General features: G+C 31.0%; 1 protein-coding gene across 1 annotated transcript in view; it reads left to right on the forward strand.

The window, feature by feature from the left end:
• Window positions 1-17097, forward strand: part of l(3)07882 (Nucleolar protein 14 homolog l(3)07882) — a 62154-nt gene that overhangs the window by 21912 nt on the left and 23145 nt on the right. Inside the window, exons 7-8 of the mRNA XM_075372320.1 lie at window positions 7606-8052; window positions 14319-14497. Of these exons, the coding sequence (XP_075228435.1) occupies window positions 7606-8052; window positions 14319-14497 (626 nt within the window). The remainder of the gene's footprint in view (window positions 1-7605; window positions 8053-14318; window positions 14498-17097) is intronic.

Consider the following 17097-nt stretch of genomic DNA (forward strand, 5'->3'; position numbering starts at 1 on the left):
TATATTTTTAATACTTTTAGTTTTTAAATAAGTTTATTTTTTTTATTTTATTTTTATTTTTTTTCTCTGAATGTTTGATTTTTTTTAATCCGATTAGGAGCCTTTTACACTCCTTATCAGAATTTGTTAAATTTTATAAGTTATTTTTTTTTAATATTTTAAAGACTGACTGTGATATTAGTTGTAAGATTTTTGTGATATTAGTTTTAAGTTTTATCCCTTTTTTTTAGTGTTAAGTTTTATTTAGTTTTAATATGATAGTTTTTAACGTAGTTTTAAGTTACATGTTAGTGTTTTTGTTATCCGAGAATGGGCCTTTTACACCCATTCCGGATTTTGCTTACTGTGATAGTAGTTTTAAGTTTTAATTACTTTTTCTTTTACTTTTATTTATTTATTTTCCGGGCGATGATAACGTTCAACCGTTTTTCGCCCTAAAAAAAAAAAGAAAAAAAAAAAAAAAAAACATCAGTCATCGTAATGAATTCATAGCATATGCTTCTCTTTTTTAAGTTTAATTATCACTAAAGTGTGTTTCATTTCTAGTTTTGCCATTTTTCTTGTTTTTATTTAACGTATTAGTGATAAGGATTATCTACCTAATTGCAGATAAGAGTACTTAGATGATTATTGTCATTTGTTGTTAAGTGAAATAGACAAATTAATTAATTCTGATTTGTCTTCTGAAGCTTACACTAGTGATAATGAATATCTTCCCACCAGAAGTACTTAAGTAGTAGTGAGTCTGAAGGAGATGCTACAGGGCTTTGTTCTGTAGGATCAAATTCCCAATCATGTGTTGTAGTGATACTTTAAAAACTTTCCTATTTTCTTATCCTACCGAAATACAAGTTTCAATACCAGGCAATAAAACCCATCGATTATTTCAATTTACTGGTGAATTAAGTGATTTTAGAATCTGTTGTCAAGAAAACCAACCGCTATGCCATAAAAGTTTTTTGTCTGAGGACATCACCGAAAACTCAGTGGGTAGGTCTTAGTATTTCTGAACTGAAAACATTTATGGGTTTACTTTTTCATATGGGTAGTGTAAGAATATCAAAGATGCAAGATTATTGGCATAAAAACAAATTATTCAAAACTTATTTTGGAGAGTGACTCATATTCTGTTATTTCTTTAATTTCTGTTAATTGTTTGTTGTCTTCATTTTGTAAAAAAAATGATCTGACAATCGATTGAAAATAAGACCTCTCAGTGACTATTTTAATTACAAACTGTTACGTGTATACAACCCAAGTAAAGAACGTTCACTTGATGAAGCTTTGGTGCTTTGGAGAGGATGGCTTGTTTTTGGATAATATACTAAAAACAAGTTCCATGAGTATGATATAAAACTTTTTGTTATATGAAACAAATGGCCTAATATCGAAATTTGCAGTGTATGCTAGGGCACTTGATCCACTAGCAGGCGAAGGGATACAGAAAAGGTAGTCTGCACCTTTTGGAAGAAGTCACGCTGTTTACTTGTGAATATCTGTTGAGCATTGACAGACAAGATCAACTACCGAGTTTTTTTTTTTTTGTGAAAGAAAAACATTAAGGTGATATAAAAAAATTTCATACATATCCTTCAAATGTGTGTCCTGAATTTGTTTCTCCTTTACAACAAATGTCAAGTTGATGGGAAAATGACTTTTGACTTCAGTCTCTCAATTATAAAAAGTCTTTCGGTAGCACTGGATCAAAGGAGAGCATCATTATCAAAATGTCCATAATGTGACTACTGGCTGACAAAGTTACAAACTGGTTGTAACATTAAAATGCTTAGGAAACTATGCATGATTTGTTATCAAAATGGAAAGCGCAGAGTCACTATTTATCAATGTGAGGCTTGTCCAGATAGACCAGCATTTTGTCTTAGAGTAAAACTATATCATTAATGATAAAAAAAACAAAACAAAGTCAGTGTAAATAAGAGATTTTATGTAAACATAAAAAATTATGTACTGTTATAAAAGTTCCGTGATTTGTAGAATAAAGAAGAAACATTTGCTGTAAAATATAGGTAATTATCAACAATATCAATATATTGTTGATAATATAATTAAATCAGCACTGGAGTAATAACCAGGTATGATCCTCAGCAGTGAACGTGTTAACATTCATCTCTTTATACAAGATATGCTCAGAAAGTAACGAGAATTTTTGGAAAGAGTTTTATTTATTCATCTACATTAATGTTATTCCCTCCAAATAGTCCCCATTAGGTATTATATACTTATGCCAGAGCTTTTCCCAATCCCTGAAAGACTTCTGGAACTCAATCTTTGGAATAGTGTTTAGGAATTTCAGCTATTCGCTTTTAGTCTCATCTATGCTTGTAAAACAACCTGTTAAGGTTCTCTTTATTTTTGGGAATAGAAAAAAGTCACGTGGGGCCATGTCTGCTGAATATGGTGGCTGGAGTATCATTACAGTATTTTTTTTGGACAAAAATTGACAAACAAGCAACAAAGTGTCAGCAAGCGCATTATTGTGGTGCAAAAGCCATGAATTATTTTGCCACAAATCTGGATGTTTTTTTCAGATTGCTTCATGCAAATGGCATTAAACTTGTAGGTAATGCTTCTTATTGATCATTTGACCTTGTAGCAAGAATTCATGATGCGCTATGCCATTAAAATCGAAGAACACCGTGAACATGACCTTCACATTCGATTGTACTTGTAGAGTTTTTTCGATCTTCATGATCCAGAATGCCTCCACTGGGACGATTGAGCCTTAAGTTTCAACATCATATCCGTAAACCCATGTTTCATCACCTGTTATGACATGTTTCAGTAGTTCTGCATCGTTGTTGACTTCATTTAGTGATTACTGAGCAAATTCCATTTTCTGCTGTTTTTGTTCAAAATTCAACAATTTTGGACCAAATTTTTCTGTTACACGTTTCATACCCAAAAAATCCGAAAAACATCTCATGGAATGAGCCAGTTGATATCTCAACATCATCAGTGACTACTCTGATTGTGATTCAGTGATCATTCATAATCATTTCTTTCACTTTTTCCATGTTTTCATTGGTTGTTGATGTGCTAGGGTGTCTGGGGCGTTCGTCATCTTCATTGTTTTCACAACCTTCTTGGAAATGCTTATACCACTCGTAAACCCTTGCTTTACTCATAGCAGACTCACCAAAAGCAATATTTAACATTTATAAAACATTGGTACACTTTATTCCATTCTTATAGCAAAATATAATACAAATTCTCTGATCCATTATTTATACAAGTAAAAAATTGCAGATTGTACCAAAACACGTGTTATCCTTTTGACAGCTGACAACAGACTAAACATCCAATATGACTAAAAATGTACTGATACTTTTCAGACGTGTTTACCAATACAACAGCAAAAAAATTCCCGAGAATCAGACTAATACAACCCATGAAATTTCAAAATTGTCGTTACTTTTTGAACACGCCTTGTATCTTGCTGGTTTTTTTTTGTAAAATAATGTGTAAGAGCATATATTCATTTGACTGACTTTCTCTGCCAATTTTAAATCACTCTAATAATCTGAGTTGCCACTTTACTACTCTTCTGTACACCACTTCTGATATGAACTCACTAATTTCTTTCTATGCTTACCTCATTGATTGCCCAAAGTATATAAAAGTATATCCTTTATCCAGTCTCATTTCTAAAATCCCTTCTTTTTTGTTTCACTGTTTCCCAAAACTTTTGTTCTAACCATTTCTAACATAATTTCACACTCTATTCCAATTTATAGTATTTTCCTACCCAAAAGTTATTATGCCTTTATTCTTACCATTTCTGTTTTGAAAATTCTGTTTGGCAATGTTCCTTTTATTTCTCTGGCTATTTCACTACACATGTTCCTGCAGCAGCATATCCAAGTGGAGTCTGATCGCTTAGCAATCTGAATGATTACTAGTGGTTACTGCTTCCTGATAATCCACTGCTGTTCTATGGTCATCAGTTGTGATGGAAAACTAAGGATTTAATCCATAGTCTTCATTCCAAATTGTTCCCTGATCCTGTTTCCCATTGGGGTTGGTTATCCAAATCTTCTGCTGGATTACTCTGATTAGTAGAGCCACTTCTTGCAGGTTAACAACTAAAGTTTGAGTAAGAGAGGCTAAGGGAGTTCTCTTGCTCTTGTATGAATTCTTCTATAATGTAGATGTTAATCTTTGTAGTCTCACATTCACCAGAGTTGTTGCTCTCTTCCAGACAAACTCCCAGAGTCTTACATTTAATTTAAGAAGTAATTTTAAGTATGGCTTTGCTATTAAAACTCCTTGAGTTTGAATGATTTAAAATAAATTGGAAATATCATAGGTCCTTAAGTATTTTTCTGCTCTGATCTTAAAACCTTTTTCTTCATAAATGCAATTTTTTTAAAACTTCCTAGTCATATTTTATTAAGGTAAATTTTAAGTATGACTGTAAAGTATATAAAGTAAATTATGACTGGAAAGTTTATAGTAATAATTATGGTATAAATAATTTTAATTCATTTTATCTTGTCTAATTTGTGTCATGTGTTTGGGAGGAACTATTATTTTAACATAAAAATTAATATTTATTTAGTTTATTCATCCAAAGAAGTAAAAAAGATCAAACAAAAAAAGTTTTACTGAATAAGAAAACATTCAATTTTATATTGTAATATAGAAAGGTTTGGAAAAATATGTCAGTCAAGTTACCAGTGATGGAAAAAACTTAATGGAGTTGATTGTTTTGTGATTATGTTTGCAGGTTACTACAAGTAGAAGCAAAGTATGTTGATGGGAGTATATATGATGGATTATTTGTATCAGGTAGCTGAAAAGTAAAATTACTCTCCCCTCCAACTTTTTGTATGATTGAGATAACTGGATGCGGTTTATGGTATTCTTCCTTGTACTGAGGGGCTACCTCAATAAATGTATATTTCACTCTTTGATTTTTGGGCGGTGGATGGGGTGGAGGGCAATTCAATAATCTCAAAAGGGACCAATGGTCATTTGATATATCATTTTAAAGAGCTTAATGAGACAAGAAAAATAATAACAATTAAAACTAAATTCTTTTTGCCAATCCAGAATGGTGGCCAACAGTGTGTTGGTCAATTCTCTCTTTGGAAGTCTCCAGTAAGGGACGCTAACTCAGTAAGCCCCAATTTAGAGTATTCAACCTTCAGGGGGATAGAGGCAGCTCAAAATTGTTAAATGGGACATACAGTGATGTGATACCTGTTTTAAAGGTCTTTAAAACAGACCTTTTGAATATTTAAATCAAAATGGCGACTAAAAATGTTATTGTGTTAATTAAAAGTTGAAAAAATTAATTATAAAAATGTTTCAAATACTTCTTTTAATTTATCTTGAAAATTTTGAATCAATTGAATAATTGAATCTTGAAAAATTTAATTTAATTTAAGCAAATAATAGGTTGCAATTTAATTAATTTTTCTTGTGTAATTAATTATATCATTTATTTAAAAAAGTCCTATAATCTCATGAATGAAAAATACAACCTGTATTATTACCTATTAATATTATTATTATTACTTAATATTATTTCAGTTAAATGTTATTGCTTCTCACCTCATATTAAATGTTCAAACTGTCTTCCCTGTTCCTTCATGCAGTCATACAGATGCTGCTTGAAAGATTCTCTCAGATTGTGAAAAATTTCTGGTGAAATCTTCCTACGTTCTATCTAATGAGTTTCCATAATTCTTCAGGAGAAATTGGCTGTGAGCTATTAACAATTGATTTTAAATGACCCCACTGAAAGAAATTGTGAATTCAGGTCAGGTGACCTGGCTGGCCATTTAATACTACCATGTCAACCAATCCAATGATTTGAAAACTGCTGGTATGACTCACAATACCAGTAGGGGTTTTCTTTGGACCAGTACCTACTGTTATGTCTGTTAACAACCCCATGTAAAGTAAATAAGGCTTTGTCAGTGGAAAATTTGCTGAATCAAGAAATAGTTCTTGCTATTAATCTCTGTCAAAATTTCACTGAATTCAACTCTTCTACCAAAATCATCTACAATAATTTCTTGTACTAACTGAATCTTTTAATGATGGTATTTATGTTTTTTTAATACGTTTTGCACTGACCACCTAGATAAATTATTATTTTGTGCAATCAGTGTTGGCAATTGTTGGTTATTAACAGAAATTTCTGCTAATATTCCTTCCTCAATAATTTCATCTTTACTGGGTCAGCTAGGCTTTGTATAATCTACAATGCTACCAATTGCTGAAATTTTTATTTTAAATTTGTGACTGAAATCCTGGAAAATGCATGACTAGGATACCACATGTTAAAAGAATTAGCTGTTACTTTGTATATTTTTATTTCTTCAAATAAAAAAATACTACTTCTACTTTTTCTTGAATAGAAAAAATGTTTTTTTACCCAAGAGTTTTTTCATACATTATGATTTTTTAACTAAGTTAAAAAACAAAGCCAATTTTCAAATTCAGGAGTGAAATGTATGTTTATTGAAGTAGCCCTTCAGTACAAAGAAGCATTACACTAACCGCATTCGGTTCTCATTTATAAAAAAAAAAAAAAAACATTAGAAGAGGGTTGTAAGTTACTTTTCAGCAATCTCTGAACCTTCTGTTCTACTGTAATCATATAAATAAATAAATAAACCCTGTAAACACAGTAACAGAAAAACATAAAAAAAAACTAGTACCAATAGTCAATTTTCCCAGTATCCCGTATCATCAGTTGGTACACAATTCTATAATTACATCAAACAGAAGAAGTAAAAACTTAAAAATTTAAATAACATAAATACAAAATTTATAATATCACAACTCCACTGCCATTACTGGAAACAACTGGAGTAGTAAGTAGTATTTATAAACTTAATTTAATAGTATTTAATTTAAAATATAATAGTGTTTAATTTATAGTATTTGAGAAACAACAATTGCAGTTACTGGACTATTGATATTAGTTTTTTTTAAATGTTTTTCTGTTTCTGTGTTTTGGTGGCTAAGTTGTTATTTTTTGAATTAATTAACATAGTTGTCAATATGTTGATCAGTTTTATATATATAGTCTGTACATATAAGATATATATTTATTTATTAAGATCACTGTTTTATGAGAGAAAAGGACACATTAATTTGTTGCTTTACACAATTTTTTTTATTCCAATGTTTTTTATGGATGTGATACTTGTGATGCACCTCAATCTAAGATCAGTTAGGGTTGCTTCTTTGAAGTAGTAATATTGACTGATTTTAAGGCGTTATAGTTGGTTGAGTGGAAATGAGTCATTTGTATCATCTAAATTTTGATGGTCTTATTTATTGTATTGAGTGCAACAGTAAATCTGGATTATTGAAGAAGGCAACCACCTTGTTTGTACATCATTATCAAGATTGACTAATATCTCATGTTAGGTTGCCTAAAACTATTTATTTATGAAAAGTGATGGACAAATTTATTATATGATAATAGTTTAGATGAATTGTAAGCTTTAATTGCTTAGTTAATTAAATAAGCTCCAAATTAAAAATTTTGTTTTTTAATTTCTAGTTTTGAAGTTTTAATTTTTTATGAAATACTGTATTATAAAATGATGTTTTTTGTTTAAGATGCAACTGTTGGAGACAGTGAAGGTGAGGAGGAAGATAATAGTGATGATGATGATGACGATGATGATAATAATAGTAGTAATAATTATAGTGGTAAAGCAGTAGAGAAAGAGAAGAAAGTAAATGAATCAGATAATAGCAAGAGAATTTGTGATAGCAAAAGAGATGATGATAAAGATACTGATAGAAATTCTGAAGATGAAGATGAAGATGAAGATAATGATGATTTATCTGATTTAAAACACTGTTCGGATGATTATGGTGATGTTGATAATGATTTAAATAATGATGTTAAAGGTGAATTCGTGGAATTAAAAAGTAAAGAACACAGAGAAACAGTAATAATTCATTCTGATAAATTAAATTCTGATAAATTTATGGATGCTTTAATGAAAAAGAAACAATTAATGGAAGAAGCCAGGCAGAAACTTCCATATACATTCAAACGTAAGAATTAACTTATCTACTATTATTAATTTTTATTATTTTGTGACAAAGTAATTATATTACTCAAGTAACAGTTGGTGAGAGCATGAGAATATATTTAACATCAGTAAATGTATCATTTACAATTTTTATTATGTAAGTTTACATGTGGGAAATAGACAAAGCAAGATCAGATAAGGAAGATGGATGGTCTGTACACTCAAAATTTTCAAATCATGCACCAGCTTGCTAGCCTCGAGTGGATGTCCTGCAGTATCCTGCAAAAAAAGAACAACTTTTCACAGCTTTTGCCACTTTTTTTCATTTCCTATGATAATTGACACAGCAACTATTGTGGTTAAGTGTATGCTTCTCTGAAGGTAGAAAACAAAATAACTCTCTTATCCTAAAAATCTGATTGTGACTTTTCTTTTTGATTTTTATGTCTTGAACTCTTTATTAGTGGACAATTGAGGGGTGACCAAATTCAATAGCTTGTGGAAAGTAATGAAATTCTCTTTTAACTTTAATTTTTAGGTTACCTTGCATAGCTTAGCTAGGAATCCAGAGAAGAGATTTCCCCCTTGCTGTATCTTCTATTTATTTTTAAAAATTCCTGTTAATTTGAAAATCATAATTCTTTTAATCCTATTTTTTTTATCCATTCATAACTTCTTAATTGCATACACTCATGTTATGAACTCTTTTTTAAACAGGCATCCTACGAGCATCAATAGATTGGGTGATTAAACTATTCTGTATTCTTGATGAGAATATTAAAATAAAGTGCAGCAACATAAAAAACATTATAATTTCACCAGTGTCTAAAACTTCATTTTTTAATAATTAAATAGATCAAGAGTTATTCATAATGGAAAGAGATGATGGTAGCTGTAATTACTAATTCCATTACCAGTCATTTTCCTTCATATTGCAGTTTGGTTTAGGATACTAATTAATTTTACCTCGCTTTAGGTTTGATAAACCTTTTAATTTAGTCTCTTTTCATCAGAGTGTTTAATACCAGTTTCATCATTCACCTGAGTGTTTCTTGATAATTTGAAATATTATTTCTTTATAACTATTACCCAAATACAGTGGAATGGTGATTATCCAGATTGACCTTTGCAAGTCTGAATCTGGATTATTGGAAAATTAAAAAAGGTTAATTATATGTACTGGACATATAATTCTAATGATTAATGGGTTCACACTCAATAAAAAGATGGAAATAGAAAAAAAATAAATATATTTCAGTAAAATTAAAACTGTACTTGAGAAATCAAAGGGTATATGAATTGCAAGAGTCAATTAAAACAAAGATTGATAGATATTCATTTCCTGTTGTAAGAAAGCTTTATTTGAATAGTGTTTTAGATTTTTAAATAGTGTATACATTTTTTTTTAAATTGTCAAGTATGTATGTAAGCAATCCAAATGTTTAGACATTCAGATAATCGTGTTCCACTGTAGTGAGATTCTTTATTTTCTTGTTCATTTGTACCCCTGGTACATATTAATTTAATATTTTCTTCCTCATTATCTTACCTTGTCACATTTCATGTTTTACTCTGATTTATTTTCAAACTGAATTTTTCTCCTAGTAAAATCCGTGCTATTCATTACTATTAATTCTTATTGTTTTGTTTCTGATAAAAGAACGTGTGTCATCAATGAACCGTAACATCTTTATTTTCTCTCCTTGAGTTACTGCTTCTTAGTACGTGAATGATTAATCGGTATGTGCAAAAATAAAGGACACAATTTTTTGTTAAATATCTTTTATTTCTCAACATATTCTCTTTCAAATCTGTACACTTAGTCCAACGATGCTCAAGTTTATCGATCCTATTCTTCCAGTATGATTTACCAAAGTTTTCAAAATAGGTAAGTATTTCAGCAATAATTTCATCATTTTGCTTAAATCTCTTTTCATTAATCCACTTTTTCATATGTATAAAAAGATATCATTCTGAAGGTTCTAAGTCTATCGAATAGAATAGGTGGAGAGAATTTTGTAACCTAATTCAATTTTGCTGTCACAACCACAGAAGGAGTGAGCTGGTGCATTGTTGAGGTGCAAAAAACTTTATTTTTCCTCTTTTAGATGGTTCAGCAAAGATGCATAATATTACGAAGTTCTCATTTTCTTTTCTCCAGAAGTCAATAAAATTTTTACGGTGAGCATCCCAAACACAGTGGCCATCACCTTTCCTGCTGATGGAATGGTGTTTAATTTCTTTGGAGCAAGTTCCTTGACAGCAAGAAACTATCTTGACTGTTCCTTTGTTTGAGGTTGGTAGTGTGGTGTATCAAAATTTCTAATTTCATTAATTGAAATAATGCAAAAATTCCTTTTGCTTGCATTGAACCAGCTTCAAACTGTGCTTAGAAATTTTAACTCTTTCATACTTTGGGTCAATTATGAACATGACATCCATCTTGTAGACAGTTTTTGCGTTTGCAAATATTTATGTAAAATATGATGCATCCGATCATTTGAGATGCCTATTGTTTTAGTAGTCTCATGTACTTTCTGTCTTCTACCCTCCATCATCATATTATGGATTTTTTTCAATATTCTCTACAGTTGTAACTTTAAAAGGCTGTCTAGAATGTTTAATGAAATTTGTGATTATAATGAAAATAACCAAATCTCTTCTAATCGATAGAGCTTATTTACCACAACATTTATCCAGCATGGATTGAGTTTCCTATATGGTTTTGTCTTTAAAAAAATAACTTTGATGGCCTCACAAAATTTCCTTTTATCTATTTTTTACAAGTTACTATACTTGATCGACTTAAATGTCTGTCAACAACAAAATTACGAATGTGTCTTACTGAAACTAGATGTATGATCATAGCATTCATAAAGAAAACTAAGAATGACTTCAAAATGTGCTACGAGTGCCATCTCTTGACTTTGCACAGACTTAGCAAACATTTTTTGACAATTAGAAAAGCAACAGGGACAGGCAATCTTCTATTGTTTCTTTCTGAATAAGAGCTCACTTTTCTTCATTTTTTGTTTTTATAACTATCACCTGATTCTTGTACAGATTGTAAATAACTTTTTCTACATTTAAGTTTGATTTTTCTTAAAATCTTAAATATGTTATTGCATTTTACATTGTAAAATTCTTTCTACAGATCTACAAATAGCATAGTAATTTAGATAATATAGCATCAATTTATTTTCTTATTTTTAAAAATATTTTAAATATTCAGCGTGTTCAACTTAAAAGAAGCCTTTTGGTAGACTAACTAGTGTAGACTAGACTAGACTAACTAAAGAAGTATTTAGACTAACTACTAAGTGCATCCAATAGTTGGTCAGCGTGCTTTTGTTAAAAAAGCATATATTGGTGTGAGATGGGTAAAATAATGTGGAAGACTAGTATGTTTGGAGCTAGAATTAGGGAGGACTGGTTTATTGCCTGCACATTTGAGTATTGCTAGTCTGTGTTGAGTACTGGGTTTTGAACAACTTTGCATAAGTATGTGTTGTAATTATGTCAACTTTGTGTAATTAAGTGCAGTTAATTGTTGAAGATCATGTATTCATGATGGAAACTTATTTAAAGATGAATCTCATGTTGCATGTCAACGAAAGTTCAAGCACAAGGTGTGTGGTGAAAGGAAGCACCAGTAAAAAGTGTTATTCAGAAGTTAGTTAAAAATTTTCGTGAAACAGGTTTGGTGTTAGACCAGAAACTTGCCCAACACAGGTCAATTTTAATGATGCAGGTCGTACAAGATATTAAAGAAATTACAAGATCTCATAAATCTTTGTGGAGACTAAGCCGGGAAAAGAACATTTCACAAGGTTGAGCCCGCATTGCAGTGAGGAAAATTCTACAATGTTAGCCATATCAAATGCAGGATTTCCATGAGTTAACTAATGCTGATTATACTAAAAGGTTCACTATTGTTAACGGTTCATTAGAGACAACATTGGCATTTTAAGTCAAGTGTTTTTCACTGATGAAGTGTGGTTTGACATTGGTGTGTATGCTTAAAACCTGCACATTCCCCCCCCCAAAAAAAAATATGTGTATGGTGTGTGGTTTCAAGGCGACAGATAATAGGACTTTGTTTTTGAAAAGAAGTGTGGATGCTGCTGTCTATCAAGCAGTTATCCAACAGTTAATAATCTTAAGAGGATGAGCATGACTGTTGGCTGCAACAGGACAGCCCCATTTGACAAGAGCATAGAAGTGGATGAACATCATTTTCAACCTGTGAATTATTATGTAAGTGTTTGCCAATAAACTATTATTTATAGACTAAACTAAATGATGGGGGGGCCTCTTTTAAGTTGAACACATTATGATCAAGTGACCATAATGAAGTATGGTTCATTTTTTTGTTGATTATCAAAATAAATAAATAAATAAAGTACAATAATTAAACAGATTAGTGTTATTAATTCAGAGAGATCTTTCTATCCTTAGATCAATCATCTTAAGCTTAATTATTACAGTTTGCAAGGATTATTAATACATTAATATTATTTTTTTATTAAAACAAAAAAAAGCTTGTAACTTATAATTGTAATATCCAGTCATGGCAGTCAAATAAGTCAATGAAATTTATATTGCAAGGACATGTATCTGATTCCTTGTTAAAATTGTGATGTTCTCATTGTTCTCTTAAGTATTGAATCCTCCCAACAGATCATAAATTTGTTTTTATTCTTTACAAAGTCTGGTAGAAAAATAACTGAGTTTTTTTAATTATGTACCAATGGAGATATGTAGTGATGTGTGGTTTGCAGCATTGTGTTCCACATCCTCTGTAACCATGTGTTCACATGTTCTTGGATTGTGAATTTCTTTTTTAGTTTTTATGTTGTTATTTGAGTGCAATGTGTTTGTGTTTTCTAGTGATTTTTGGCATGTGTGTTTTTCGAGAGCAATGATACAACATAAAATTTTGCATGAAACTGGGCTAAACTTTCACAAAAACTTTTCAAGTTTTAAAACAAGCTTACAGAGATGATGTTATGGGTTGTACGCAATACTGCAAATGGTTTTCACAATTTAAAAGTGGTCATCAATCAATTGATGATGATCCTCAACCAAGAAAGCCTTTGACTTCAACTGATATACACACATTCAGAAAATCCACGTTCTGGTGCATGCAAATTGCCGATTGAATGTCAGAGAATTTGAATAAAGGGTTAGCGTTTCAATTGGATCATGCCGTGACATTTTGACTGAAAAATTGAAAATGCATCGAGTTGCAGCAGTTTGTTCCTCGTTTGATGACTGAACAGCAGAAAGAACATCGACTGGACAATTGCCAGCAACTCCTTGAACAACTTTGCATGAAACATTCATGCAAAGGTTCATTATGGGAAACAAAAGCTGTGTTTAAGGCTATGACATTGAGACAAAAGTTCAGTCATCAAACAATTGCACATTACAAAAATCACTACTAACACTTAAACATGTTGTACTCAAACAACAATAACAAAACCTAAATGAGATATTAACAATCCAAGAATGTGTGGTTACAGAGGAGGTTATGTGGAACACAATGCTGCCAACCACATATTGCTAAATATCTTTGTTGATGCGTAATTAAAAAGGTTTGGTTATTTTTTGAACAGACCTTGTAAGTAGTTGATTTGGTTTCTTAATTGTGAAAATGAAAATAATTAAAAATAAATTTGATATAAATGTAAAATATTCCGATAATTTTTGTTGTGGGAAAAACAAATTGTATGTAGTTGATAGAGAATTAGTTATACTTTCAGTGGAATGAATTTTATATTTTCTTTTATTGTATTAGCGTGCTGTCTGAAATATTTACTAGAAATATGCATTTATTTTACTGAATATGTTGTATTAGGCTTTATTAAAACATATGTCAATACATTAAAATATGTTAATTTATTAATTTCAAAAGCTGTTATTATTATAAAAGTATACATAAAGACATAGTAAATGTTTTGTTACAAATTATTTGTCACTGTATGATCAGTTAAAATATTACTAACATGGAAGAACACTTGACTCTTGAGTTTTACATTTATTAATGAAATTATAGTAATTTGTTGAGTACATTGGGATGTATATGATACTAGATAATGTTAGTTGAAATCTTTAAATAGTAAAAATGAGGACTCATTTAAGAAATTTGATCATTAGAAAATTTTGGTTTAGGATAAATTCAGTAATTACTTAAAATAAACGAATAAATTTATTGTTCAATTTATTTAATTGATTTTAAAAAAAATTATATTTTCTTTATTTGTAAAATGTTTTTTGCTTTTGTAGTGCCTGAAAGTTATGAAGAGTTGGAATCTGTAATGGAAGGATATGGTGTTGATCACCAAGGAGTGATAGTTGAAAGAATGATTAAATGCAATCATCCAAGTCTGGGTGAAAATAATAAGAAAAAACTTGAAGAATTATTTGCTTTCTTATTGCAGCTATTGAATGATGCTGATGATAAAGTAAGAACTTCTAATATTATTCATATAAAATATGAATATTATTTTCATTTCTTAGTTACTAGAAAGTGATTTTATTTGAAATTCTATACTTTTTATATACAGAGAATACTATTAAGTTGATTTTTAATATAAGTTGTAGATCTAATGGTTTAAATTCTTAAAAAATGAATAAAAGCAATTTATTTTATGTCCAAGCTCTGTAAACTTTTTTTTTTTTTTTTTATAATTTCACTTCATTGTGTATTAAACTGATACAACAAAGTTAATACATTTGTAATTCACTTTGTTGTTTATTAAGTTTCACAAGCACATGGAAGATTTTTACACTTATCTTCTGTAGTTCAATATCCACTTTTTTTAAATTAAAAGTTACTTGGTTGTATGTCTTAATTGATTAATTGTATTTATTTCAATGGAACTATGAATTAAAAATGGATTTAAGGATCTTGGAATATATTGTTATATGTTGTGGTTTTAAAATTGTCGGTCAATGGAATTAATTTGCCTTTTCTCACATTTAATCTTGAAATCCTGTCAACCATTTTTATGCAGTTTCTATTATGCAGATTTTTTACATCTGTTTGCACATTCCTTTAATTATCCAGTGTCAATGTAGTTTAGTAAATTAAGTAATGGTCTTAATATTTCCTATTCTGCAGATTCCCAATTGCCACCTACTCTAATGCTAATCTGCAGTTAAAAAGGAGCAAGATAATTACAAATTCATTACAGAAGCAATGTCTGTAAGAATTTTGTTTTAATCATTAACCTTTATTATATGATTACTTGTTTCACTCAGAGATGTGCTCAGGTTGTTATGATATGTGTTCCGAATTATTCCTTAATATACAGGGTCCGGCATATAAACCTGGTGATGTTTAAGCGATAATAATTAAACTGTGTTTCGTACTATTAAAACATTTAATATATCAAATTAATGAACAATTTTTGCAATTTATAGTGAATTATTTACATAGATTTTTTTTTTATTTGAATATTATGTCGTCCAAATGTTTTCCATTACTCCTCACACACTCGCTTAACCTAATTCTAAAATTTGACATTGCTCGCTCAATCATCACTTGTGAAACTGCTTCAATTTCTTGTTGAATGGCCTCCTTGAGTTCTGCAATTGACTGTAGTCGACTACTGAAAACTTTATGTTTGAGATACCCCCACAGAAAAATTCACAAACAGCCAGATCAGGTGAACGCGCTGGCCAAGGAATGTTGCCAAATCGGGAAATCAAATGACCAGGAAAGGTTTCTAGCAGAACATCCATCGCGAATCTCGCCGTATGCGCGGTGGGATCATCCTGTTGAAACCAAATTTCATGTCCTTGAAAGTCATTCAGTTTCGGTCGCATAAATTCATTCAACATGTTTATGTATTGATGAGATGTTACTGTTACTCTGCGATTTAACTCCTCAAAAAAATATGGGCCAATTATGCCGAACTTTGAAACGGCACACCACACTGTAACATATTGACTGTGAAGTGGTTTTTCAAGAATTTGCCGTGGATTATGCGAAGCCCAATAACGGTAATTTTGTTTATTCACAAATCCTGACAGATGAAAATGTGCCTCTTCACTTAAAACAATAATGCCATTCTGGTGGACATTTTCGAGGATGACCTCGCAAGCTGCTTTGTGAGACGCCCAATCATTTGCATTAAGTTGCTGCACTAACATCATCTTATACGAATGGAATTTTAGGTCGGCATGAAGAATTTGTTGTACACTTCGATCAGAAATGGCTAGTGCAGCAGCATGTCTCGCTGCTGAATGTCATGGAGACCACGTAACAGCTAACCTCACAGCGTTAATGTTTTCAGGCGTTCTCACAGTTTGTTTTCGTCCTGTTGGTTTCATTTTTAAAAGTAGACGATGTGAAATTCTTCACCATAATAATATCATATTCCTACTATGAACAGACGCGTGTCGATTTAAATTGAAATGTCTATGAAATAAACGCTGTGTTACAATAATAGAGTCATTATTTTTAAAATGGGCTTCAATCACAAACACTCATTGTTCACCCGACCACGACATACTAGCTACTGAAATAGCACGAATAGACCTGTCGATGTACAACACTCCCGCCTTCTCATTGACAGTGGTGCCAAAATAACAATTCCCCGACGGGTAGTCTTATTCTTTAAGACTTTGGGGGTTGGCGTCCCCACGGGCCTAGCCTCCGCAGCTTTCCTTCCCACTATACAATGAGCTGCAGAACACTTTACATTATACACATATACTACACCAAGAACACTACATAAATTACAACATACACAATTACACAACAACAACCTACACTGATATTTCTTACATTTACACTCGGTGTTGTTGCGACATCTTACGAAACGCAACCGTAACCCAAGGTGGGAACAAATCGTGCCCACATTACTGCCATCGTAGCTGGCAGTAAGCCACCTAATAAGCTCCCCGTAAAGGGATCCCACATAACTATCTCCTCTGGGATGTCAACTGCAGCGTCCCATTCAAATAAATCTCCTCCACCATCACCTCATATACTGGAGGATATGGTTGAGGAACCACCTGACCCTAGGGCATCGGAGTTCTTTAAAATAAAAAATAC

The sequence above is a fragment of the Lycorma delicatula genome, chromosome 1 (genome assembly GCF_047948215.1).
Source record: "Lycorma delicatula isolate Av1 chromosome 1, ASM4794821v1, whole genome shotgun sequence".
In the NCBI taxonomy this organism is placed as follows: Eukaryota; Metazoa; Arthropoda; class Insecta; order Hemiptera; family Fulgoridae; genus Lycorma; species Lycorma delicatula.